Source organism: Sycon ciliatum, chromosome 9 (genome assembly GCF_964019385.1).
Source record: "Sycon ciliatum chromosome 9, ocSycCili1.1, whole genome shotgun sequence".
Taxonomy (NCBI): Eukaryota; Metazoa; Porifera; class Calcarea; order Leucosolenida; family Sycettidae; genus Sycon; species Sycon ciliatum.
In genome coordinates, this window is record NC_088651.1 from 13,428,192 (window position 1) to 13,452,470 (window position 24,279).

The following is a 24,279-nucleotide window of genomic DNA, read 5'->3' on the forward strand; positions in this document are numbered from 1 at the left end:
CCTGGATGGCTTGTTCAGCTCCAACTACATGTAACATTTAATACACACAAGCGGAAAACCGTTGATGATCCATCTGATGATCCGTTGCTTGAACGGTGAAACACTGTGTAATGGAATTTGATCTCTGACGGTTTTTCCGCTTGTGTGTGATGAAGCTCTGCCTCGCTTGCATTGAGCACTCTCCGCAGTTTGAGACCATTCCCTTGTGTGTAACATTTAATATAAATGATCTTCCGACAGCTAACTGTTTCGATCTTGCTAGATCTCATCAGTAGAGCTCAGAGCTACTGGAACAACCGATCACAATGAAATACTGTATAAGCACAAATTTTCATTCACAAATTATTTCGTTAGATAACTCCACCAGCAGGCTTGTTACGTACTAAATTTCGTTTTTCGTCGAGGTCTGTCACTCCGAACGTTCAGGAAAAAAAATTATAGTTTGGTACAAACTTTAGTTATTTCGTGCCCCTAACGAATTCCAAACAAAAATTTGTACTTATACAGTACAATGAACAACAAAGCATATGTTAAAGGAAAACAGTCAGAGTGCTCTAACTGCGATAAACACAATGTTCTCTCGAACCTACCCCCAATGCCTGCGGCTGGATTAGCGGATACACTGCTCCCGGTGCCTGCTGTTGCTGCTGCTGCTGTGCGTCAGGAACAGCTGTCAGAACTTCACGGCCCTGCAGTTCAAACAACCAAGACGTGCCAACATTTAAGAGATCATAAAAAAGATTTTTAATGTTTAAAAACATTTAAGAGATCCTAATAACGACACAGGTTACGGGCTACGTGTTGTTTTCTTCTTTTTTCCCCGCAAGAATATTAGAAGCCTCTTTTACGGGCAAAAATTAACACAATGGATTAAAATGCAAAAAAACATACACTGGAGAAGAAATCAGAAAAATGCATGTGTAAAATTTTTTTTTTTAAACCCAAACGAAAAAACTTCAAATACAAGTTTTTTGCTACGTGTTTCCCGATAACCATCAGCTGCGCATTGTTGTCATGCTCACGGTTTTCAGCGAACACACTTTGCTAGATGCATGTGGCACCCCACGTCCATAGGTGGTTCCCGTACAGTTGGCTTGTGCACCTGTATGCCCATACGCTTCCCGACGACAGTATTTACCTCTGCCTTGTCGGATTACTCTATTATCACAACACGTTCCCTCTTGTCGTTTTTGTGTGTATACCCATACCTTGTTTTCGGGCTCTCCGGGACTGGCCACTGGCCGTTACTTTGAAATATCCATACCTCCGAATCACGTACATTTTGATGGGGAAAGGGCATGGGTATGGCATATGACGTCACTAATTTCACAAAAAGAATGACAAAAGAGTAGTAATATTTCCACAGGAAATTGCCGAAAGCGTGCACTATAGACCTAAGTGTTTATTTGTACTATTTCTGCACAAGTTATTTGGAAAATTCCTTTGCGGACAGTGTGCTTACTTGGGTATTTCGGGTAATTTGGACTGGTGTGAGTTTGAGCGTTCCAGTCGGGGTCTCAACTACACCCGGCGTTGTTGCCCATTGGCTTTGGACAAAGCCGCCGGCTAGTTGCGACTCCATCATGTGTCCAGGTGCTGCAAACTGTGCTGGTGCGGCACCAACGCCTTGTGCAGGTCCTGCTGGATAGACTGTGGACAAGTCACCAATCACACCTGCTGGTGTAGGCTGATGTGCTGTTGCTGCTGCCTCTACTGTGGACTGGCCATCCGGCTGAGTGACTTCAGTTACCATGGGTACTGGACTTCTAAACAGAGCAGGACCTGCTGGACTGGCAGTAGCTGACCATGCTTCTGTGGTATGGAGAGAGAGAGAGAGATAGAGAGAGAGAGAGAGAGAGAGAGAGAGAGAGAGAGAGAGAGAGAGAGAGAGAGAGAGAGAGAGAGAGTGAGATAAAGAGAGAGAGAGAGTGAGAGAAAGATAGAGAGATAGAGAGAGACACAGAGAGCATACATAGAGAGAGGATGAGTGAAATTGAGTGAGTGTGTGTGTGTGTATATGTGTGTGTGTGTGTGTGTGTGTGTGTGTGTGTGTGTGTGTGTATGTGTGTGTGTGTGTGTGTGTGTGTGTGAGTGAGAGAGTGAGAGAGTGTGCATACAAAGTTAGCGATCCATGCCCAGAAACACACATACACACACACACACACACACACACACACACACACACACACACACACACACACACACAGCGCAACAGCAGAAAAGGCAAAGGCGCTGAAACCGCTAAACGTCGAGGTATACAGTGCTGAAGGGGGGGGGGGGGGAGAGAAATGCAAGCAGAAGTGAAGGGATGCCAAAATTACTGTACGAAAGTTATCCTTCACACCAGCATGTAAGGTAAATACATCGCTGACTTTATCTGAACAGTGTTGTCGTCGAATGTGTTTGGAGTAGATGTTCTCAACTAGATTAATGTGCATGTAAATACTAACCTGTAGGACCCCGTCCCAATTGTGGTTGGCCAATTGTATCCAGGACTCTGTTGACCTAAACAAACAGGCAAAGGAAAGGGGCATATTCACATTAAAACATGTGTTGAATGAAATGTCAACTGACATTCAAGTACAGTCAAACCTCTTTAGGACGAACACCAAGGGACCGATGATATTTGTTTGCAATAACGGGAGTTCTTCTTATCCCTATGCCTGGTATACCCAGTGAATACGTAGTGATTTATCCAATGGAGTTGCGAATACTAGTTCTTCTTAAGCAAACATTTGTCTTATCAGTGTTCTTCCTAACCAGGTTTCACTGTACTTGTACGACGCCTGGAAATATGCCTTATCCGTCGATGCAATTGTGCTGTTTTGGATCTGCATTGAGGCAAACTTGCAAGCGTTGCTTGAAATAAAACTTTGTTTTAACATTTAGGATACAATGCGCGACCACATTGTGTTCTGGTCGGCCACTGAAGTTGACAAAACGCACCTCTTGTTGTCGGCTCGGCGGCTGAGTGGGCCGCGTTGACGTGGGCATCACGGGGACAGCTTGGTGGCGTCGGGCCATTGGGATTTGATGGGACAAGGATGCTGGTGTGCCGTGTACATCATCTTGCCCTGAGCATATTCACCATCAACAGAACACACCAGGATTTCGTAATGATCTGAAACAATACCCCACTCTTCTAGAAGGGAAAAGAAATCCGTGGAGATATGGATGTTAGAGCAATACGAAAAGTGAGTCATGCCCCGAGTACGGACGCCATGGGCAATTTCTTCATGTACATTTTTATTCAGTTACCCGTCCTAAGAGACAGTAATGAAGACGTCCAGGACAACACAAGTGTACTTTTTGGCTATGCACAGCTCGCTTTTCTGATCACAACAGGAAAACTGAACCCTTTATGGACGGATTACTAGCACAGTACTGTAAGACATGTATATATAACGAGGAAGCAAATCTAACGTTTTAACGGATGACATTTCTTCGTTATAATAAGATCCGTTGAGGCCGCACTGCTTCATATAATGCTGTGTGTGGATATGGCAGAATACTGCAAGATCGTTAACATATCTTCTCGTTAACCTATGGATTTTGGACAATCGTTAAATTTGGGACTCGTTATAATAACATGTCTTACAGTATGCACCAGAATTACAAAATGTCAGTACAATTTTCAACTTTTCCATGTCATAACTTTGGTGTCCTTCACTTGATTTTCACAATCAAGGGCTCCTTGGAAAGCTCTTGGCGAGAGCTACGTCAGGTTACCAATCTCCATTATCCGGCCGCCACAAATCAGGCGCGGTAACACAGCAAAGTCGTCTCCAAGCCTGATATGCAAGCAAATTCGTCCCATCAACGCCATTCCACTCTCCTTCATCGCAGAACGCTCAAATCTGTTTGAGACGATTCGAACTTCAGCCGGCTACGTCATAATCATGTGCTCAGTCGCTCAAAGAGCACACTAAAAGGGATTTCCCCCCAAAATGGCGAAATGATCGATCAAAAATTTGAATATGCCGAGGTAAGAATACGGCGTGCGATATCTCTGGCGTCCGACATTGTAACTCTTCAGCGATTGTTGCATTGGACAGCTTGGAGTTCCCGCTACCACGTAGACCCTTCGATTGTGGAATTTGCTCAAGAAACGATGGAGTTACGAAGTTACGAAGTTTCGATCTTATTAGATCGAAACTCGTACAGTCCGTCCACAAAGGGTTAATCCTCCCTACCCGATCCCCCTTTGGTGCATCCATGGAGCTATGAAGCCGAGACTTCTGATCGGCTGAGCTTAATAGGCCCCAGCACCACACTTCATTATTCACCCCAGTGTCTGGAGATATGTGTATTTTGTAGAAAAAAATCACCAAAACACTGTCGTTGCCTGCTTGTGTGTGTCTCAGCATCTTCATCCTTGTCCTTTGGTACACCATCCAGCATTTACATAACCCAGAAAAGGTAGAAACGCTTAGAAGCAATTTTGATCGCTGAATGAAGATTGAAAATCTCACCTGGATCTTTCTTTGATGCCGTAACTACTGGTGTGGCCTTCCTCTTCTGCTCAGGCTGTTGTCGCTGTGCCTGCTGCTGGCTCTTACCCCGCCGTGTTGCTGCAGCGCCATGACGACCAGCCGTGTCCGGGTCAGAGGTGTCGTCGGCAGATGAACTGCTGATCTGGCTGTCCTTGGCCGTGCTGGATGCGATCGGATTCTGAGGCCGTGCGGTTGCCGCCGAAGGTGCTGCCCTGCTGGGTCTTGCCTTAGCCGCGGATCTACGCATAGAGTACACAGAAAGCCAGACAACATGCTATACTATACCCATAGTCGACACTGATATGGAAAACATACGGTGGTTTGTTTATGATATGTCTCGGCCGTCCCCGTCTTATTCCGATTATATGCACGGTGTGGTGTGGACCAGGTGTGGATTGGTTTCGATTCACGTAAACCAGCTGTGTGGATTGGGCAGCTGTTTGGCGCTAGTCTTGATCTGTTTCATTCAGATCGTTTCCGCTACCGACGCTATAAGAGAAATACTGTTGGCGTACGCCCAGTGACGTAGGTCAGCCAATGTTGTTGTCAAACAGTGTACGAGAAATCTGCGGTGGGCAGGTATCCACCATGCAGAGTCCAAAAAGCCCACAGCTAGTTCGAGTACACACAGGGCTTTAGCAATGCAGAGGTGTATAATGTGACCGTCAAAATTGACCTTTCTCATTAGCTCCTCAACGACAATGCAGGATTTGCATGAGCTGTCCAGCCGAATCTCTTCAGATTGGAAATGATTCAAATGACTCACCGAAATTCAGATGTAATCGTATAGCTATGACACGACTAAAACCCCGCCTCGTTCAGCTATTTACTATTGACGCAACCGGGCGTGTTCGTGAGACTAGCATGAAAAAAGAAATTCGTCAACCGAGGTCATTCGATCGTGCTCTATATGATTGAAAAAACTGTAACAAACTAGTTTTCATTCTGTTAGTAAGTTGAAATGTGATTTGCTGTGTAGTGTGAAACCAAAGATCGAAAACACTGTCACAAGCATGCAGTGTTTGTGCTAGGTATCAGGTCCGGCCTGCTAGCCACTCACGAGTCCATTGCAAGGAAACACAAGGTCTGGCTTATTTACATCGAGTGTGTGCATATATAGTACAGATGAGAGAGAGAGAGAGAGAGAGATAGAGAGAGAGAGAGAGAGAGAGAGAGAGAGAGAGAGAGAGAGAGAGAGAGAGAGAGAGAGAGAGGGAGAGAGAGAGAGAGAGAGAGAGTGCCGAGAGAGACTGTACGGAGAGAGACAATACTGCGCAAATCACTATACACCACACTAATATCTGTGATTTGTTTTGTAATATGCAAGAGAGCATACCTGGTTGCACCAGCATCCGTGTCTGTGGACGCCTCACTCCACGCTGTACTGCGCTGGCGTCCACCACCGAACAAGTCCAAGCGCTCCTCTCTGCTCAGGTGCTTGTAGCTGGCGATGAATGGCTCTGCCGCCTCTGCAAGGCGCAGCAAGTCCTGACTGGGCTTATGCTTGCGAGAGGGCTTCCTCCTGCTTGTTCCAGTGGACGAATCTGACAGGAAATCTGCAGCACAAAAAATGTGCCAGAAATACAAATTTAACAACACACTGAAGCGTTTTCATGGAAGTATAAATTCGATTCATGAAATGGTTATCCACATGCTCATAAAAACATTTTCTCAAGTGACCTTCTTATACTTCACGACGCGATACCGCCTCAACCCACCTCCACCCCCTTAATGAAATTAAACAATACTCGCTTCAGAGACAGCAAAAAAACTATTGCTACGTTCACTCATACATCGTTTTCGGAAGCAGTTGACGTTGGAAAAGGGCAGGTCACTATGATATCAACACTAAATTTTATTCATACGCAGAAGGCAACAATCCTTTTCCAGCTTTGCACACGCGGAAAACATTGATTATCTACACCTAAACTGGATCATAACATGCTGTGTTTCACTCAGAGAGCATCTGTCCAGTTAATGCGATGGTGGTTTACCAGCGCAATCACACTCGACTGCTGAAATAAGTGTGAGGCAAAATCAGTCGTTTGCACTGTTTCGCTACGCTTAGCTGTGAAAATAACAAAGGTTTTGTTTTTTTTCACCGCTGAGGGTAGGGAAAGAGTGCAAAAACCGAATTTCCTTCACAGAAATATGTTCGTGCAGTGGTCTTTAGTTTTCCTCGGTTTAGCTGTTATTTGTGGAGTGTGATTGCTTCGGTAGACCAATACCCCATGCACTGAACAGTTTGCTCTGCGAGTGAAAAACCTCTTACCTTCTGCTGGAGCAACAGTAGCAGATCTGCGACGCTGACGACCCAGCAATGAGAATGCCTCGTCCACAACACGGTGTAAGTGGGCCCGTGCGGACACAGCAGACGCGTCATGTGACACGTCCGAATCGGTTGCCGTTGGTGATGCTATGGCAACCGGGTCTGCGGCTCGTCTGCCGTCGACCTCCGCTGCTGTGTCGACCGCGGGACGGCTTGCTAGAACCTGTTGAGATCCAACAGCAGCATCTCCTTCATCGGGATGTTTTACAGGAACTGTTACACCACCCTCTGCCAAAGTCGGTGGAGACTTGGATCGTCTCCGGAGATTCTGAAAAAGCAGAGATGTGAACATATCAGGTAACAATGTACAGTCGACTCCTGATATAACAAACATAATTATTGTGCAGAGAATTTGTTCTTTATAGCCGAAGTTCGTAATAACAGAAATGTACTCACACCTGTGGGTTCAAACTGGGACATGGACAACAGTTTGCTGTATCACGAAATTAGCTGTAATGGGAGTTTGTTGTAAGTGGAGCCGAGAGTATTTCAGGTGTTTCCGGGCCTCCGGCACTTTACCAAGTATACAGTATTTTGAGAAATAGAACTTCTGATGTTCTCAACGTGCTACATGTGTTAGGTGGTTCACTGTGCTAAACACTGCCCTTGTTGCCAGGAATATGCAGTGCACCGAGTCTGTAAGTGTAGTACCAGTTTGAAAGGCATAGAGGTGAGTTGTGAGCGTCAGCGTTTACCAACTAGCAGCAGCTGCTTCGGTATATGGGTTAAAAGAGTGAACATGGAAACCTGATGGCACCAGTCCCACCGCCAGCCTGACTTCAGGAACACATGGCCATGAAACCGAACTACAATGGGGCTGCTACGTCTTGCTGCCTTCACATTCCAGGTTCTCCTTACCTCGCCAGTACCGATTTGTTTGTAGGAGGTGAGTGGCGGTGCTTCGGCGGTGTCCCCGGTCAACATATCCATTTCATGCACTGCGTCCTGGTGTTGACGTGAGCGTGGATCCACACTGGCCACCATGAGGCGCGCAACCTTGGCAACGTCCACAGCACTCTGTGTAGTGAACATCAAACAAGAACCGACATGTAGAAGCCTGTCAGCCACCGACATAGACACTTGGGAATGGGGTGTTTCGCGAAGTCAGGTGCATAAGCGCAAACACATTCAGATAGACAAACAAGCACGCAGACACACAGACACATGCATGCAGATATAAAAACTTGAATGCATGTACTGTCGCGGACATGGAAATCCAGTCGATTGACCGAGGCCGGCGCTCTCAGTGCATACAGAACGTAAGTCGTTGCAAGCAGTGCACATGTTGATCCGATGCGACCAGCAGCAGCGCATAATAAAACGTGCTACGGCTGTATGGCCAGCGCCCTGGGGCCGCTAGACATACGACCGGATATGCATGTCCACGACAGTACATAAACGCACACACATGTGCACACACACACACACACATGTGCACACCCTCCCCCCCCCCCCCCCCCTACACACACACACACATACACACACACACCCATACACACACACACAGCCCAATCCCCAACCCAACAATGGAACCCAAGGAAACGCCTGCCGCCCAGTTCCTATTCATCCTTATACAAATACACGATCAGGCAAGGATATAAATCAGGTCGTCTGAAGGAGGTTTTCAAAGAAGGTGACCTACGGGGGAGCTGTTTCCGAGTCCTACGTCTTGTTTTCATATCCATGTAATGCTGAAGATCATCAGAAGCTGTAAAATATAATTCCAAAAAACGGATGCAAAACTCACCATCTTCTTTGCCATTCCAGGCTCAGTTTCATCCCGCTGTTCCGAGGCTGCTGTAGCTGCACCACTCTGGAACACGTCAGGCTGCTTTGGTCGGTACCCGGCTGCTTGTCGCAAGTCCTGGGTAACCGCGTGTGGCTGATGACTGTAGACGATGTCGGAGTCACCAAGAGGCTGCACTTTCCTGGAGAACTTCCTAGCACGCTTCTCGCGTTGCTTTTGTCGTCTGCAACGGCAGTCCCAGGACAGGGTCAGGGGAAAAACATGAATAACAAAGAATATCTCCGGTGTAAAAAGAGAGATAGAGTGTGTGTGTGTGTGTGTGTGTAGGTGTGTGAGAGAGAGAGAGAGAGAGAGTGTGTGTGTGTGTGTGTGTGTGTGTGTGTGAGAGAGAGAGAGAGAATATGTGTGTGTGTGTTTTGTTTGTGTTTGTGAGAGAGAGTGTGTGTGTGTGTGTGTGTGTGTGTGTGTGTGTTAGAGAGAGAGAGAGAGAGAGAGAGAGAGAGAGAGAGTGAGAGAGAGAGAGAGAGAGAGAGAGAGAGAGAGAGAGAAAGAGTGCGTGTGTGTGTGTGACAGTGTGTGTGTGACAGTGTGTGTGTGTGCTTGTGTGAGAGGGAGAGTGTGTGTATATGTGTTTGTCTCTATATATATATGTAAGCGAGCATACGTTCATAGCACTCACTTGACAGCTGGCAGTGGTTTTCTCACGTCGGCACCCACCGGTAGCTCACCACGCTGTTCAGCCACCTGTGGGAGAGAAAGGAACATAATTCAGTTGGCGATAACATGCGCAATACTAACCATCCAAGAGTCATTCCCTCGCTTGACAAAAGAGAATTTTCTAGTGAATGTTTTCAAGAATATTTTTTTAAACGACCCTCACTTATCGTCCAATATCCGCTTCGGAATTTTCTACTCGTTTGTAATTGAAATGAAAATACAGTGCAACTTTGACCCGCTTGTCGGATTTCAATGGCGACAAATGTATGACCTTCCAGTATATAACTTGAAAATTCCCCGAAAAGTATATCCAATGGCTGTACCTTATGCTTTGCCCTGTTAGCTTCCTCGATCTCCTGTTCGGCCTGACTTGCACGCGACTGCGCCCACATTTCTTGTTTCTGTATCCGCACGGCCGACTCCTGGGCTCGCAGTGCATCACGAGTCTCCCTCTCCACGTCCGATGACTTTCTCTTGTCCTTGTGCCGTTTGCTCTTGCGTCCGGCAGACTCCGCTTCGACCTGCACCACACAGCCACATGTTCGGGAGAGGAAGGCAAACAATTTAGAGACTGCTGAAGGTACAAGTCGGGTATCAAGCCAGCAACTACTGGCAAGAGTAGGAATGCCAGAAGACTGAAGTTTGACAGCAACTTCTTCATGAACGGATGGTATTTTCTTTTACGTTTGCCCAGTTCAGTACTTTTGAGAGCTTTTGCAGTGCAATTGCAGCATTGTCATCCTTTCACTACCCATAACAGATGCACAAACTTGGGCTACAACACGCACAGAGATCGTTTGACAACTGTTCACCGAGGAGGCGGGTACCATCTGGACTAGAAACAAATCAGTTGACAACCTAGAGATGCTGATTGCCGATGCAAACAGACTTTGAGTACGATTGTGCCTAGTGATAGTAGACTTTGAGTAGGAGTGTGCCTAGTGATAGTAGACTTTGAGTACGATTGTGCCTAGTGATATTAGACTTTGAATACGATTGTGCCTAGTGATAGTAGACTTTGAGTAGGATTGTGCCTAGTGATAGTAGACTTCGAGTAGGATTGTGCCTAGTGATGTAGACTTTGAGTAGGATTGTGCCTAGTGATAGTAGACTTTGAGTAGGATTGTGCCTAGTGATGTAGACTTTGAGTAGGATTGTGCCTAGTGATAGTAGACTTTGAGTACGATTGTGCCTAGTGATAGTAGACTTTGAGTACGATTGTGCCTAGTGATAGTAGACTTTGAGTACGATTGTGCCTAGTGATAGTAGACTTACGATTGTGCCTAGTGATAGCAGACTTTGAGTAGGATTGTGCCTAGTGATAGTAGACTTTGAGTAGGATTGTGCCTAGTGATAGTAGACTTCGAGTAGGATTGTGCCTAGTGATGTAGACTTTGAGTAGGATTGTGCCTAGTGATAGTAGACTTTGAGTAGGATTGTGCCTAGTGATAGTAGACTTTGAGTAGGATTGTGCCTAGTGATAGTAGACTTTGAGTAGGATTGTGCCTAGTGATAGTAGACTTTGAGTACAACAGTGACTGATGATACTGTCGTGGAAATGGAAAACCGGTCGCACGTCTAGCGGCCCCAGGGCGCTGGCCATGCAGCCGTGAGCACGCCTACCGTTCACGCATTCCTATCATTTATGCGCTGCACGCCGCAGCAGCGTGCTGGTCACATCGGATCAACATGTGCACTGGCTGCAACGACGTTCTGTACGCGCTGAAGGCGCTCCCCGGGCAATCAACTGGATTTCCATGTCCGCGACAGTAGAAGACTTTGAGTACAATAGTGTCCAGTGATAGAATTTCCAAGACGGGGTTTGACCGTACCTGACCCGTTAGCATCAGCTCGCTCACTGCCGCTGTTCCTGCTGCCTCATGACTTGCCGGAGTCCCTTCAGCAATGCCACCGGTTAGCGTTCCCAATGGCTTCCTCTTTGCTTGAGACACGTTTGCAAATACGAAGTCCGCGCCGACATCCTCCTGTTAAGCGAAAACAGAAAAAAACCCAATCACCAAATGCACTCAGTCATAATAATGCATTCACGGGCTAGAAGCAGGCCAAACACGCACCCGCACATCGAAACAGGACGACTCACAGCAGATACCAGAGCACTTCAGCAAACACACGTTGTCAATGGAAAGCCATGTGGATGCATACTAATCCCCACTGGTACACACACAGGTACAGCTGAAGTCGACCTCCAGAACGGCTGAAGTCGACCTCCAGAACAAACACATTAGTAACATATGTACGATGAGGGTCTGCGTTACATATGCGACTCTCACCATCATAGGGTTTGTGAAGTTGAAAAGGTCGGTGTCTTCGGCGAACGGCTGCGGAGATGCTGCCTCCTGAATTGTATGCACATTTCTTGGTCGTATTTCCATTGTCTCTCCGTCCTCCACCATGGCTGCTCCGGCCTGCGATGGCAACATCGGGCTGGCAGAGAGCATAACGCGTGCCTGTCTGCTTGTCGGCAAAGTTGATTCTGCCTCGGCCGTGCCCTGCTGTGAAGGAAAAAGGTACTCGTCTTCATTTTCATCTTCGCTGTCGGCGGCCTGTAAGAGAGAAGCCCATGCACACGCCCATGCACACACACACACACACACACACACACACACACACACACACACACACACACACACACACACACACACACACACACACACACACACACACACACACACACACACACACACACACACACACACACACACACACACACACACACACACACACACACACACACACACACACACACACACACACACACACACACACACACACACACACACACACACACACACACACACACACACACACACACACACACACACACACACACACACACACACACACACACACACACACACACACACACACACACACACACACACACACACACACACACACACACACACACACACACACACACACACACACACACACACACACACACAAGTGTATGCACACACGCACACATGCACACACGTGCACGCACACGTACACACACACACACACACACACACACACACACACACACACACACAGATAAACTGATATGCAGCAACACATCATCCGAGTATACTTCCCATCTCAGCTGAAGAGTAGAGACATAATTTAAAAAAACAGTAACGAGGTCTATAAATTACGAGTCAATTTTTTCGCCAACAAAATCATTCAAGGCAAGAAGGTAGTGGTTTTGCCAAACTGTAAATGGGACAAAAAAAGGTAGATTTCCTGCTAGTGCTTACGATTATGCATTGCGAACCAATGATGATCTGATGCCAAAGCGGTGAATTGATCATCTTAAGGGCGCAGTACAGCTCATATTGCCTTCGCTACAGTGTATGGCATACTATTAATTTCCTGGTCGGCTTGGTATTTTGGTTCCGTGGATAATGGTGGTCGGGAGGAGGCAGACGCTGAAGGCACGTGGTACCTTGAACAGTCTTTTAAAGAGACCCAATGATGTGTCGTCTTTACGCAATGGCTGATTGTGCATGCTTTTCAAAGCATGCTCGTACTCGCATACTTCCTCGCGGAGAGTTGTGCCTGACTCGGACTACTGAGAATGAGCGGGCAGTACAAGTATGTTGTAAACTGGGGCAAGATAGTCTTGGAAGAGCCTCAGCCGGTGTTCCTGCTTTTAGGCACACTATTTGCTCGTTTTGCTTGCCGCCGGCCGGCCTTTCCATCTGTTTGTCAAGTGTCCTGTTCAGGCGTGTTATACGGTGGATAGTTTAGACTGGATCAAAATAGTTTTGGACAAGCCTCAGCCAGTGTTACAGCCTCGAGGTGCACTATCCACTCTGTATGCTTCCTGCCACCTGGCCAACTTCCTGTCTGTTTGACAGGCTTCCCTCTACTTCAGGAGGGCTGTACGGTGGGGTTAGAAGGCACCATAAGCTCTCAGCGTTGCACGAGAACCCTGCATTTATGTTTGGAACTGTCCACACTGCTAGTGACGAACTGTGCCGAGCCGGGGCTAGTCCTCGGAGTTGCCGAGCCAGGACGACAACTAACTTTCAGCAGTAGGGGCCAGCACAAGAAGCGGAGAACACACCCCAGAACTGTTCGCTTGAGGGCAAGACTCCGTATGCCTCACGTGCCCTCTACGACACTTGCCTAGACATGAGTCGAGGAAACTTGAGTTAATTTTATTATTTTTGGGCCACTAAACGGCTGTTTGTTTTGCAACTTTCAAGTATTTATGATCTATCAGTGTGTCCGTATCAACCATGCAATGTTCTTTCTGCCCCTGCACAGATACGGTCTAAAACTGTAAACGTGTTGCTCAACATTCCCTTGAATGTCCACGCTGCAAACGACGCACTGTTCCGAGCAGAAGCTACTCCTTGGAGTTGCCGCGCCAGGACAACAACTACAAGCGGTAGGGGACGGCTGAAGAGAAGCTGAGAGCACGCAGCAATACTGTTTGCTTGCGTATAGTCCAAGATGCCATGTAGGTTAGACTCCATATACGTCCCGTGCCTTCCACAACACTCGCCTAGACACGAGTGGAGGGAACACAAGTTTACTGAGGAGGTTGCGCAGAAGGTGACGTGCCAACCACCTTTCTATCCACCGCTGGTAAGACCCAGCACTCCATGCTGTGAACAGTAGAAGTTGAGCCAACGTGAATGATTCTGATTTGAAGGAAACTGTCTAACACTGAATACTGTGTAGCCAGGAACATGTGACCGGGAGCAACATCAAGGAGTACACCGGATCAACGGCAGGGACAGAAAATGATCCATCAACGTACCATTCGCCACCGGAAGCTTGATACCTCAACGAAACTTTCAAGACATATTCGGAGACTGAATGATGGAAACCAAACATATGGTACTATGCACGTGGAAAGTTGATCCGACTGCTTGTAACCGGAATTGTTATCCATTGATTTTGTAATGATCCACATTTTGTTCAAAATGTTTGCCCGAAATGTTCGTGGCAGAATGTTTGCCCAGGAAAGTGATGCGCTATTTCTCGAAGCCCATCTTGTTTCATAGCTGGGGAGAGCAGAGCTTCAAGTTTGAGAATCTGCTAGTTGAGCATGACCGCCCATCAAGGACACGGGAGTACGTCGCAGAGCGCAACTTGGAAGAAAAGTAAGCTACTTGCGTATAACGTAGTGTCTTGCATTCAAGCATGCCCCGTATAGAATCCCACTTTGGATACAAGCCCGGTTTCAAGATTTACTGTTGGCACACCAGCCTGTTTTTGTGTGGACCTACATGTACGTAGAAATACCTAGTCCTGATAAAAGGCTGGCTTTAACAGAAGCCTAGCACTGATTTCGTCTTCTACAGCAAAAAGCCGGCTTTAAATTCCGTTACAGATTTGTGTAATCCAAACACAATTACCCTTCCCTCTCTTCTCTCGCACCAACTCCCCCTCTCCCCCTATCTTTCAGTCTTCCACCGGCAAGTTCGTAAACTGTATGGCTTCCATCCGAACGTCTTGACAGCGGATGTGCTCTGTATCAAAATCAGTAATTATTGTACTTACCCGGACATACGCTGACTGGCGCTTCGCAGGCTCTGCCGGTTTGCCAGGTCTGGTCCTCTGCTTTGCCTTCGGAGCTGCTCTAACGAATGCTTCGTCGTCGCTGGTCTCCTCGCCCATTTCGCCTGGTGCACCCTCCATCATCTCTTGCTCTTCTCTGTACGCAACAAGTTCTCTGTCATAAGGACAAGCACACAGATGCATGGGCGAGTTTAGGCAAAAGAAGCCTAAGCTTTGATACACAGAACAAGACAAGACCCGTTTCTGCTACTTTGAGTTCCATGCTTATGTAATCGTCATGCAGCAAGGTCTAAGCTTTCACATAGATGTTTGCGATAAGGACACATTGAATTTTGGTCGTGTGTGCTGTGCAATGCATTCGGTGCCAAAAATTTCAACGAGGTCAATTTTGTAATTTTTCTTTTTGGGGGGGGGGGGGGTGAATGAATGACTGAATCAGGCAAACAAGGATATACAGGCTGTGCATAGAACACACACAAACACACACACACACACACACGCGCGCGCACACAAAATAACGCACTACAACAATACTACTGTCGGGAAACAAACACGCGGGATAAAACTTACTCGGCGTTTCTGTTCTCCAGTGCTGCACCGAGCGGTGACAGTGCGCGTCTCTGCCGGCTGTCCATGGTCTCGGAACGCTCCATCATCACCGGCAGCTCTTCTCCCTGTCCCTGTCCAGAGCGCCATGCCTTGCGCCTCTTGCCATGCTGTGTCAAGACCACTCCCTTTTCTGTGTCGGTCCTCAGGGCAGCCTGGAAGGAGAAAGGCGAAAATCCAGCGCAAACGGCAAAGACCAAAAAACTCTAAAATGAAAAAGCACATGCAAATGTTCAAATAAATTTTTCATAATTTTAATCTTCTCATCACCGCTGGCATTCTACAGTGGGAACGACATCAAATAGATAAAAGGCCGAACAGGAAAGAGGTAATGTAACAACGTCACATAGCAACGTCACATGGTCCTGTCTTCAGAACTAATTTTTTTAACAATAACAACGTGATAAGCTTGACTGCTTGTGCCTGAGGGCAGATCAGTCAGGACTACTAAGTCAGCACCTGGAATCGTTTTACTTTTTGAAGACCATATGTAGCTGCAAAGGGACCTATCTCGGTCGCAGCGGCTCACATGGACCTCATTTGACCCAGACAAGTCTCGCAGTGTCACGGTGAATGTAAGAGAATATCGAAGTCAGAGAGTCCGTGGCTACACACCATTCACCAATGCCATTGGCTTTGTCCTCACCTGAAGCATGTCAACACGTTTAGTGCGTCCCCTCTTCCGAATGAGCAGGATGATGATCAGGCTGATCAAGAGTACGCCGCCCAGAGCAATGAGAAATATCCCCCACTCGGGCACAGGCAGTTCACTGCCGGGCACTGCTCCCACTTCAGGGAATTCAGGTCTGGCTGCAAACATGTACACTCCCACAACCTGCAACCATAGCAACCACACAGCAGAACCATGGAGAAAGTAGTTGGCTGGACATACCGATCCTCAAAGCACTGCAAAGTACCGAATCAATTCTTAACGTACAGCGTTTTCGCAATAGTGCCATCGTCAGGTAGGAACGAAACAATGATGCCATGCAGGCCAAAAAAAGTGCAGTTTTATACCAAAGTCCTACCGCCAACACAGCAGAGTCTCGCGCAATAAGAATAATAGAAAACAGAGGCGTAGGCGAGACATTCAACGTCAGAACCAAAAAAATCGGGAGAAAAAGTTCTACCGCGAAACACAGCATGATCTCGCACCATAGGAATACTAAACACGAGTTGAGCGGTAAAGGTGCAGGTGAGATATTCAATACCAGAAACAAAGCATACAGTCATTTTCTCACCTTCCTGAAACATAGTTCACACCTACCACACACGCACAATCACGCATGCACACCCACCCATGCACACATGCACACACACACACACACGGACACACGCATGCACACACACGCACGAACACACACACACACACATTATAAAACACACACGCAAGATACTACAAAACCTACCGAGCTCTGAATAAGGCTGCTGAGACGCGTCCTGGGGAGGGTCTCCCCAAGTAGTGAGGCAACCCGTCCTGGAGATTCCACCTCACCATTCCGTCGCGCATACATGAAGATGTCGCCATATGCAGAGGTGGGCGAGAGCTCAGTCCCGGTCACCTGCATGGCGGCACACAGAGGTGGTTCAACTCTTGGGCAAGCAAATACGAAACGATTCGACAAGAAAAATCAATACATTCGTGGATATCCAGAACAAAACCAGAAAGACTTGAACTAGCCCTACATGATTTTAGGCCCAAAAATCGTGTTCGCAGCACCACCACCCAGAATGGAAGGGTTGAAGCAGGGTGCTACTTGTACCCTCGTACCCCCCTAACGTCTGGCTGTGGGGGGGGAGGGGGGAGGGGGGGGGGCAGGCTTGGTGTAAGGTTCCACAATACTGAGTGCTGTTTGTCACTTACATTGACACGCACTTCATCACCAGTCTGTCTCTTCGTTCTCAGTAGTGCCACAAGAAGGCTGGCCATGCTACGCCGACGCCTGCCTTCCGCGTTCTCCTCAGCTGGAGGACGCTCGCCTGGAGGACTGGTGGTTGCCTGAAGCTGCTCTTCCTGCACCAAAGCCTCAAAATACGAAAGCAAAAGCTGTTGCTCTTTGCGGCGATTGTACTCGGACAACCCGAAGCCGAGCTGCAATTGCTCTGCATTGTCACTTGGTAGCCTGAATGTACAGGGTGATAGAAAAATAGAGCAGATAAGTGAATTCATAATGCCATGTACAGAGACACACACACATAATCCCACATACACACACCCGTACACAAACATGGGCATAAACACACACATGTACACACATATGAGCCTCTGGCTGAGAAAAGGGTGCAATTGTCATTTTTTGGCCAAATTTAATTAGACGGCGTACCTAAAACTTCAAGTCCCGCTGATGCATATGCAGAAAACCATATTGAAAAATCTCGAAGTATCACAAAGTTACGGCCATAGATGTGAAGGCAACTTTACAAGCCGAAAGTGAGTACCCTGCTTTCCAAGTGCCCTTTTCTAAGTTGTGCACGTGAGGACAATATCACCCTTTTTTAGCCTGACGCTCATATGTAAACCCAGGGGTACATATGCACAGACACCTGTGGGTACACATGTACATGTGTAATTATGCACACACCCACGCGTAGACCCTCACTGAGGCACGCGCAGATACACAAACTAGCATTGGGTCATGCAACGGAGTAACGAGGACAGCTTTGCACACGGCTTCAGCCATCCCACTTGTTGGAATGGTTTTCTATTACTTCAGCCACTCTTCAACACTATGTGGAAAACCACATGCACTCTTGAGAGGCAAATGGGATTTTCACTAGGATCAAAAGTGATCTTTGCAATCTCATGACGTTAGGACACCAGTTAGACTAGTTCAGTTTGTACCATACTTACTCGATTCGAACAATGACCCACAAGTCGTTAGGTACAACCGGTTCTGTTGTCGTCACAATCACCTCGGGCGGCGTAGTTATTAGCGGCTCAGTTGGCGGTTGCGTAGTTGACGTATTCTCACTCGTCGTAATCGGCACGGTTGTTGCAGTTTCGGTTGTTGCATTCGTAACGCTGTCATTTGTTGGCTGCTCTGTCGTTATTGGCAACGAGGTGGTAATGTTGCTTTCAGCCGGAGCAGTCGTTGGCTCTAGAGTAGCGGGTTCAGTGCTTGTGACGACCGTCGTCATGGTGATCGCACTCGTCGCCGGTGGCTGTGTTGTTGGTAGTGCAGGCATACGGCTTGTCGTCGCTGTCGATTCAACCAAGCTTGTTGATGTAACCATGGTTATGCTTGTACTGACAGGTTGTGATAGCATGGACTGGGTACTACTAACACTCAATTGCACACTCGGCACCACAGTGAGTGACCGTGTCGGTGTGGTTACTGTCAGTGACGACATGATGGGATCTGAAATCGAGATGGATGACGTCAGCTGGGCAATCGATGATGTCGCTGGTGCCGCAGATGACACACTACTTGATGTGGCTGTGGTAGTAGCGACTGGCGAAGCACGTACCGGCTCGGTGCTACTACCGGGTAGCACAGATGATGATGATGTCACAGGGATTTCCAATGACATCATAGTGGTTTCTCCGGGCAAGATGAGTGAGCTTGCAACAGTGGGGCTCGTTGTGCGCACGATGTCTGCTGACGACGATCCGCGAATCGTTTCGATGGACGTGGAAAGCAGTGGCTCAACAGGCGTAGTTGCAGACAAAAGAGCGCTGAAGAAATCCTCCGTGCTCAGCAGAGTGATATCACTCAATGACACTGAAAGCGACTCGGTCAGCACCGTTGATAGGAGTGGAGCACCAACGTCGGATGACATTGCCGTCATGAAGCGTGTTGTCTCTACGGTGGTGGATGGTTCTGTCCCTGTGAGTCCTGTTGAAGATAGCACAAAAGTTGTTGTTGTGAGCTCCAACGGGCGGGATATCACAGTGCTTGTTGCGTCGGAGGAGGAGGAGATCATTGCGACTTCGGTAGTTGGAATAGCAACAGATGACATCCCAGCAGGTTGTGTGGCTGTCATGCTTATCGTTGAACTTGTAAAGTCAACCGTGGCAGATGGATGAATCGCAGTGGGCATGCTGGAGGACCGAACTGTAGGAAGTGATGGATCAATCCCTGGTCGGCTAGACATCGTTGTGCCTGGGATATCGACAATGGTGGATGATGACGCTGTGCTCGTGAAGGCAGTGACCATGATCCCGCTGGGTGACGCCACACCAGACGATATTGTAGCCAGAGTCGGCGACGCGGTTGCAAACTGCGTTTCGGGTCCCTCGGAACCTGATCCCGATCCGGAGCCAATAACGTTGCTAGTATCCACAACAGAGACAGCCAGGCTGCTAGTAACAACAACGGAGCCTGGCAGAATACTAGTTTCCCTGACAGAGTCAGTACCAGTGCTGGTTTGCACAGGAGTACTAGCAGCAGTGGGAGCAATGGATAATGATATAGTGGATTCTGTGGATGGAAAGATACTCAAAGTTTCAATGGTGGGCGATGACAGTGCGGTTGACTCGGTCGACGGTGACGCAGGCGTCGGCAGTTCCGGTAGAGAACTCGAGGGGAATTCCCCGGAGCCACTTCCGATTGGCGATCCACTGCTTGAAGGGGCCGGGATAGAAGAAGACGGTGAGATTTGAGTCGTGAACGCTGCTGGTGACATTGACACAGTTCTCACCATACCGATAGAAGTACCCAGACCAGACGTTACCTCTGCGTCAATCGTGGAGAAATCGGGCTGACTGACCATTGGAGTTGTAGAGTCAGGGATAATAACTGGCATAGTTGTAAAGTCACCCGAACCACTTCCGGACGGACCTTCAGAAGAGATCGTTTCCAGAATGGGCATGGAAGGAGAATCGGAAAGCAATGCAGTTGTTGTTTCGTCGACCAGCGGTGACGAAGACGTGAGGACTGGAGCTGTGGAGCTGACTGGACTCGGTGATATTGTCGTGGGGAAATCCCCTGAGCCACTTCCTGATGGTCCTGGGGTGGTGATTGTTTCTGGTCCTGGTGTAGAAGCTAAAGCTGATGTGAGCACGCTGACACCAGTAGCTACCGACATCGACGGAGCGAAACTTATCATATCGGGCGACGTGATCGATTGTGAAGTTGTCAGAACACTTGCTAAATCCCGACTCGTTTCAGAGAACGCCAGTGGAGAAGTGATTACTGTAGAAGCTACTGGCTGACTCACAGTAGCTCCTACCTCAGAACCGATGTCGCTACTCAAGCTCGTAAGCGGCATAACTGTCGGGATTGGAGGTAAGTCGGTGGTGCTTGACATGGCTGGTGTGGGCGTGATGATGGGACTTTCCCCACTATCGCTACCAGAGCCATCGTCAGTGAATGTAGAAGTGGGTTCTACATTTGGTGATGATAAGTCAGCCATTGAAGTTGACAGCGCTTCGGTAACAGGGAGGGTCGAGGTCGACACCAAATGTGTATACGATGCGGATATGGTCTGACCACTGCCTGAGCCATCAACCATACTTGCCGATGAAATCGATACTGTTGTTGGTGACGTAACGAATGGTGTTGATGGTGTTATGCTCGGTGAATGGCTTGATACCGATTCAGAGCTCATTACGAGGGATGGCTCACCACTGCCACTGCCGCTTCCACTGAACACAGATGTTAAAGGCAGCAAAACGCTTTGAGACAAACTCACAGTCTCTGTTACCGTCTCCGCGCGAGTTGAAGGTACGCTGCTGCGGTCGCTGATTGTCATGCTGCTTAGGTCGAGGACATCTGTTGTCGCCCCTACGCCGCTTCCGGAACCATCACCACTCGATGCTGCACTGGACGAAGTGAAGAATTGTGTAGATTCAACTTTGGCAGAGGATCCCACAATTGGCTGGCTGGATGGTGTTCCCATTGAAGAGAACATTGATGTAGTTTCATCGACTGCACCACTTGAACGCACTGTGGACAGGGAAGTAACTACACTAGCTGTGTCACCACTACCGCCTCCGCTACCAGATCCATCGCCGGATTGAACGATCGTTGCGGAGATGGACACCACAACGGATGTTGGTAGTGATGGTACGATTATTGTCGGTGCTTCCGTTGGTGATGAGCTAGGCGGTGGTGTTGACAGCGGTGTCGAGGGAGTGGTCGTGGAGAAAAACGGTGCTGGCGACGTCATGCCACTTCCACTCTCATCCCCGGACCCATCTGAAGACATCACGGTAGACAGTTGCCGTACGGCCGAGGATGTGGTTCTTGTACTGCTCACTGACGATGCTAACAGAGTCAATGAAGGGAGAGTAGTTGATGTCATTCCACTTTCATCCCCGGACCCATCTGAAGACACCACGGTAGACAGCTGCTGTACGGCCGAGGATGTGGTTCCTGTACTGCTCGCTGACGATGCTAGCAGTGTTAATGAAGGAAAAGTAGAAGGAAATGTTGAAGTCATTCCGCTCCCATCCCCGGACCCATCGGAAGACACCACAGTAGACAGTTGGTGCATGGCTGAGGATGCGATGGCTGTGATGCTCGGCGACAACGTCAGTAGTGTAAATGAAGGAAGAGACGTTGGAACGCGTGGAGTCATGCCGCTTCCACTGTCATCCCCGGACCCGTCGGATGTTAGTGTCGACAAAGATATTACCGGTGTTGAAGTAGGTAGCGGCAAGGACAACGATCCTTGGCTAGAAATGGGCTGCTCGAACGACATCACGGTGGTTGTCTCCTCCACGATAAAGGTCGGAACTGGCACATCGGTGATGGACAAGGGGACGGGTGGTGGTGTTATTGACAAGCCAGAGCCACTGCCTTCATTACTAGACAGTACGAGTGTTTCTGGAACCGATGTGCCGAGACTCGGTAGGATGTCCGTCGACGAGCTTGCATCACTCATCATACCCACGGCAGAAGTAGTTACCATCGGCGACAGGACGGGCGAATTGTCACCACTTCCGCTCCCCGCTCCGCTTTCATCCATCGATACAGAGGTTGTCATGACAACAGAGTAAGGTGGTGGATCACTCGCAGATGGTGAATGGAGAATAGAAGGCGAGGAAGTCATGATGGTGGTAAATAGTGGAGTTGCAGGTTGAACAGATGCAACAAGACTCGTGTCGGACGGCACTACCAGGGTTGGTACCGGTGGCTCCTCTGTGCTCGCTGACAGTCCGGATCCTGAGCCACCACTATCAATGTCACTAGGGAAGATGCTCACCACACTGGACAATGAAGCACTGTCCTGCATCGATAGAAGCGTGCTACTGGTGAAAAGGTTTGAAGTTGCGAACGAGTCGCTACTGGGTGATGTGGAAAACACGGGAATTGTCGGCTCTGGTGGAAGAAACGACACTGGTGTTGGCTGGATCATCGTGGACGGCTCGCCACTTCCGCTGCCGTCGTCCACTGTCGTCGGGGCAACGAGTGAGACCATGGCCGATGTTGTAGAGGATCCCTCACCAGAGCCGCTTCCGGCATCTAGAGACGATGAAGAAATCAATGCATCCACGGAGGAAGATGCTGTTGATGTGGCTGCGAAAGAAGAGGGAGTAAGGACGGGCGACGAAACAGGCGTTAGTGACGTCATCATTACGGAGTCCTGTCCACTGCCTTCTACGGTCGGTGAAACCGGCACTGGTATGGCTGTTGATGTGGATGTGGCCGCAAAAGAAGAGGGAGGAACGACGGGCGACGAAACAGGCGTTAGTGACGTCATCATTACGGAGTCCTCTCCACTGCCTTCTACGGTCGGTGAAACCGGCACTGGTATGGCTGTTGATGCAGACACCAACGCGGTATTATCCCTGCTTGTCGACTCTGGTGGAGTTACGGACGTTGATACCACGCTATCGCCACTACCGTCCACAGTGGACAATACAGGAAGGCTAGGCTGCACCACAGTTGTTGCAGATTGGTCGTCGCGGTCCGCAAGCGATGACGACTGGACATGAGCAGAGTTGGGTACATCGCCGCTACCGCTCCCGTCACCGGATGTTGGAACTGTCGACGAGGGAGCAGTGACAGTAGATGGGATGGGACCAGACTGCGCCAGCGTTGGAGACACCGTTGCACTCGCTTCAACCATGGTCGGTACAGGAATATCTGTCAGCGATGAGCCAGCTGTCGAAATCTGGGAACTCCCCAGCAACGGCAGGCCAGTAGACAACATAAACGGTGTGGTCTCCACCAGCGGAATGAATCCAGATGTAGATAGAACCGAAGTAAACAGCGGAATAGTCGGCACCGGGACGAAATCAGTATAAGTAGCAGAGGATGAAAAGATTACAGTTATTGCTGTGGTCTCCATATCCCCGGATCCCGGACTGCCAGAACCTGATTCGTCAGGAACGGCAGTGATGGATACACGTGGTACAGATGCCGGCAGGGTGCTAGTTACAACAGAAGAAGGAGAGAGTACACCGGTTGGATTCATTGAGGAGACCGACGTGAATGCGTCCCCCAACCCAGGCGTGACGGAAGACGCAGAAACCACAACGCTTGTGGATTGTGACACCAGCACAGAGCTCGCAGATGTATGTATCGATGTAGCGACTACATCCCCGGATCCGTCATCACCACCACTTTCCTGCCCTGAACCCACTGCTCGTGTGGACGAGACAATCTGCCCTGTAGAATCTACTGAAGATTCTGATTGAGTAGCAAGGGAGCTGGGCATCTGGGTAGGAATTTGGGCGCCAACAGAGGTTGATACCGAGTAGTTTAGAGAATTCCCTGATCCGCTGCCACTGGGATCAAACAGAGACTCCGACGCCGGCACCTGTGTGGATATGAGAGGGCTAACAGAGGTAGGTGAAGAATTTATTGGAGAGTCTCCTGATCCGCTGCCACCGGAATCAATGATAGATTCCGATGCGTACAGTGTTGACATCACAACTGCACTCGTACTGCTAATGTCAA

The 24,279-nt window shown here is 48.6% G+C and overlaps 1 protein-coding gene across 1 annotated transcript in view; it reads right to left on the minus strand.

The window, feature by feature from the left end:
* LOC135824737 (serine-rich adhesin for platelets-like) overlaps positions 1–24,279 on the minus strand; it is a 29,716-nt gene that overhangs the window by 1,645 nt on the left and 3,792 nt on the right. The window contains exons 2-20 of the mRNA XM_065337443.1: positions 18,282–24,279; positions 17,295–17,553; positions 16,840–16,992; positions 16,077–16,265; positions 15,395–15,585; positions 14,807–14,978; positions 11,578–11,850; positions 11,119–11,271; positions 9,610–9,807; positions 9,249–9,313; positions 8,570–8,792; positions 7,681–7,839; positions 6,766–7,090; positions 5,830–6,049; positions 4,473–4,732; positions 2,947–3,074; positions 2,451–2,505; positions 1,463–1,812; positions 591–689 (exon numbers count right to left, since the gene is read on the minus strand). The exon at positions 18,282–24,279 is cut by the window's right edge and continues 423 nt beyond it. Coding sequence (XP_065193515.1) covers positions 591–689; positions 1,463–1,812; positions 2,451–2,505; positions 2,947–3,074; positions 4,473–4,732; positions 5,830–6,049; positions 6,766–7,090; positions 7,681–7,839; positions 8,570–8,792; positions 9,249–9,313; positions 9,610–9,807; positions 11,119–11,271; positions 11,578–11,850; positions 14,807–14,978; positions 15,395–15,585; positions 16,077–16,265; positions 16,840–16,992; positions 17,295–17,553; positions 18,282–24,279 — 9,470 coding nt within the window. The remainder of the gene's footprint in view (positions 1–590; positions 690–1,462; positions 1,813–2,450; positions 2,506–2,946; positions 3,075–4,472; positions 4,733–5,829; positions 6,050–6,765; positions 7,091–7,680; positions 7,840–8,569; positions 8,793–9,248; positions 9,314–9,609; positions 9,808–11,118; positions 11,272–11,577; positions 11,851–14,806; positions 14,979–15,394; positions 15,586–16,076; positions 16,266–16,839; positions 16,993–17,294; positions 17,554–18,281) is intronic.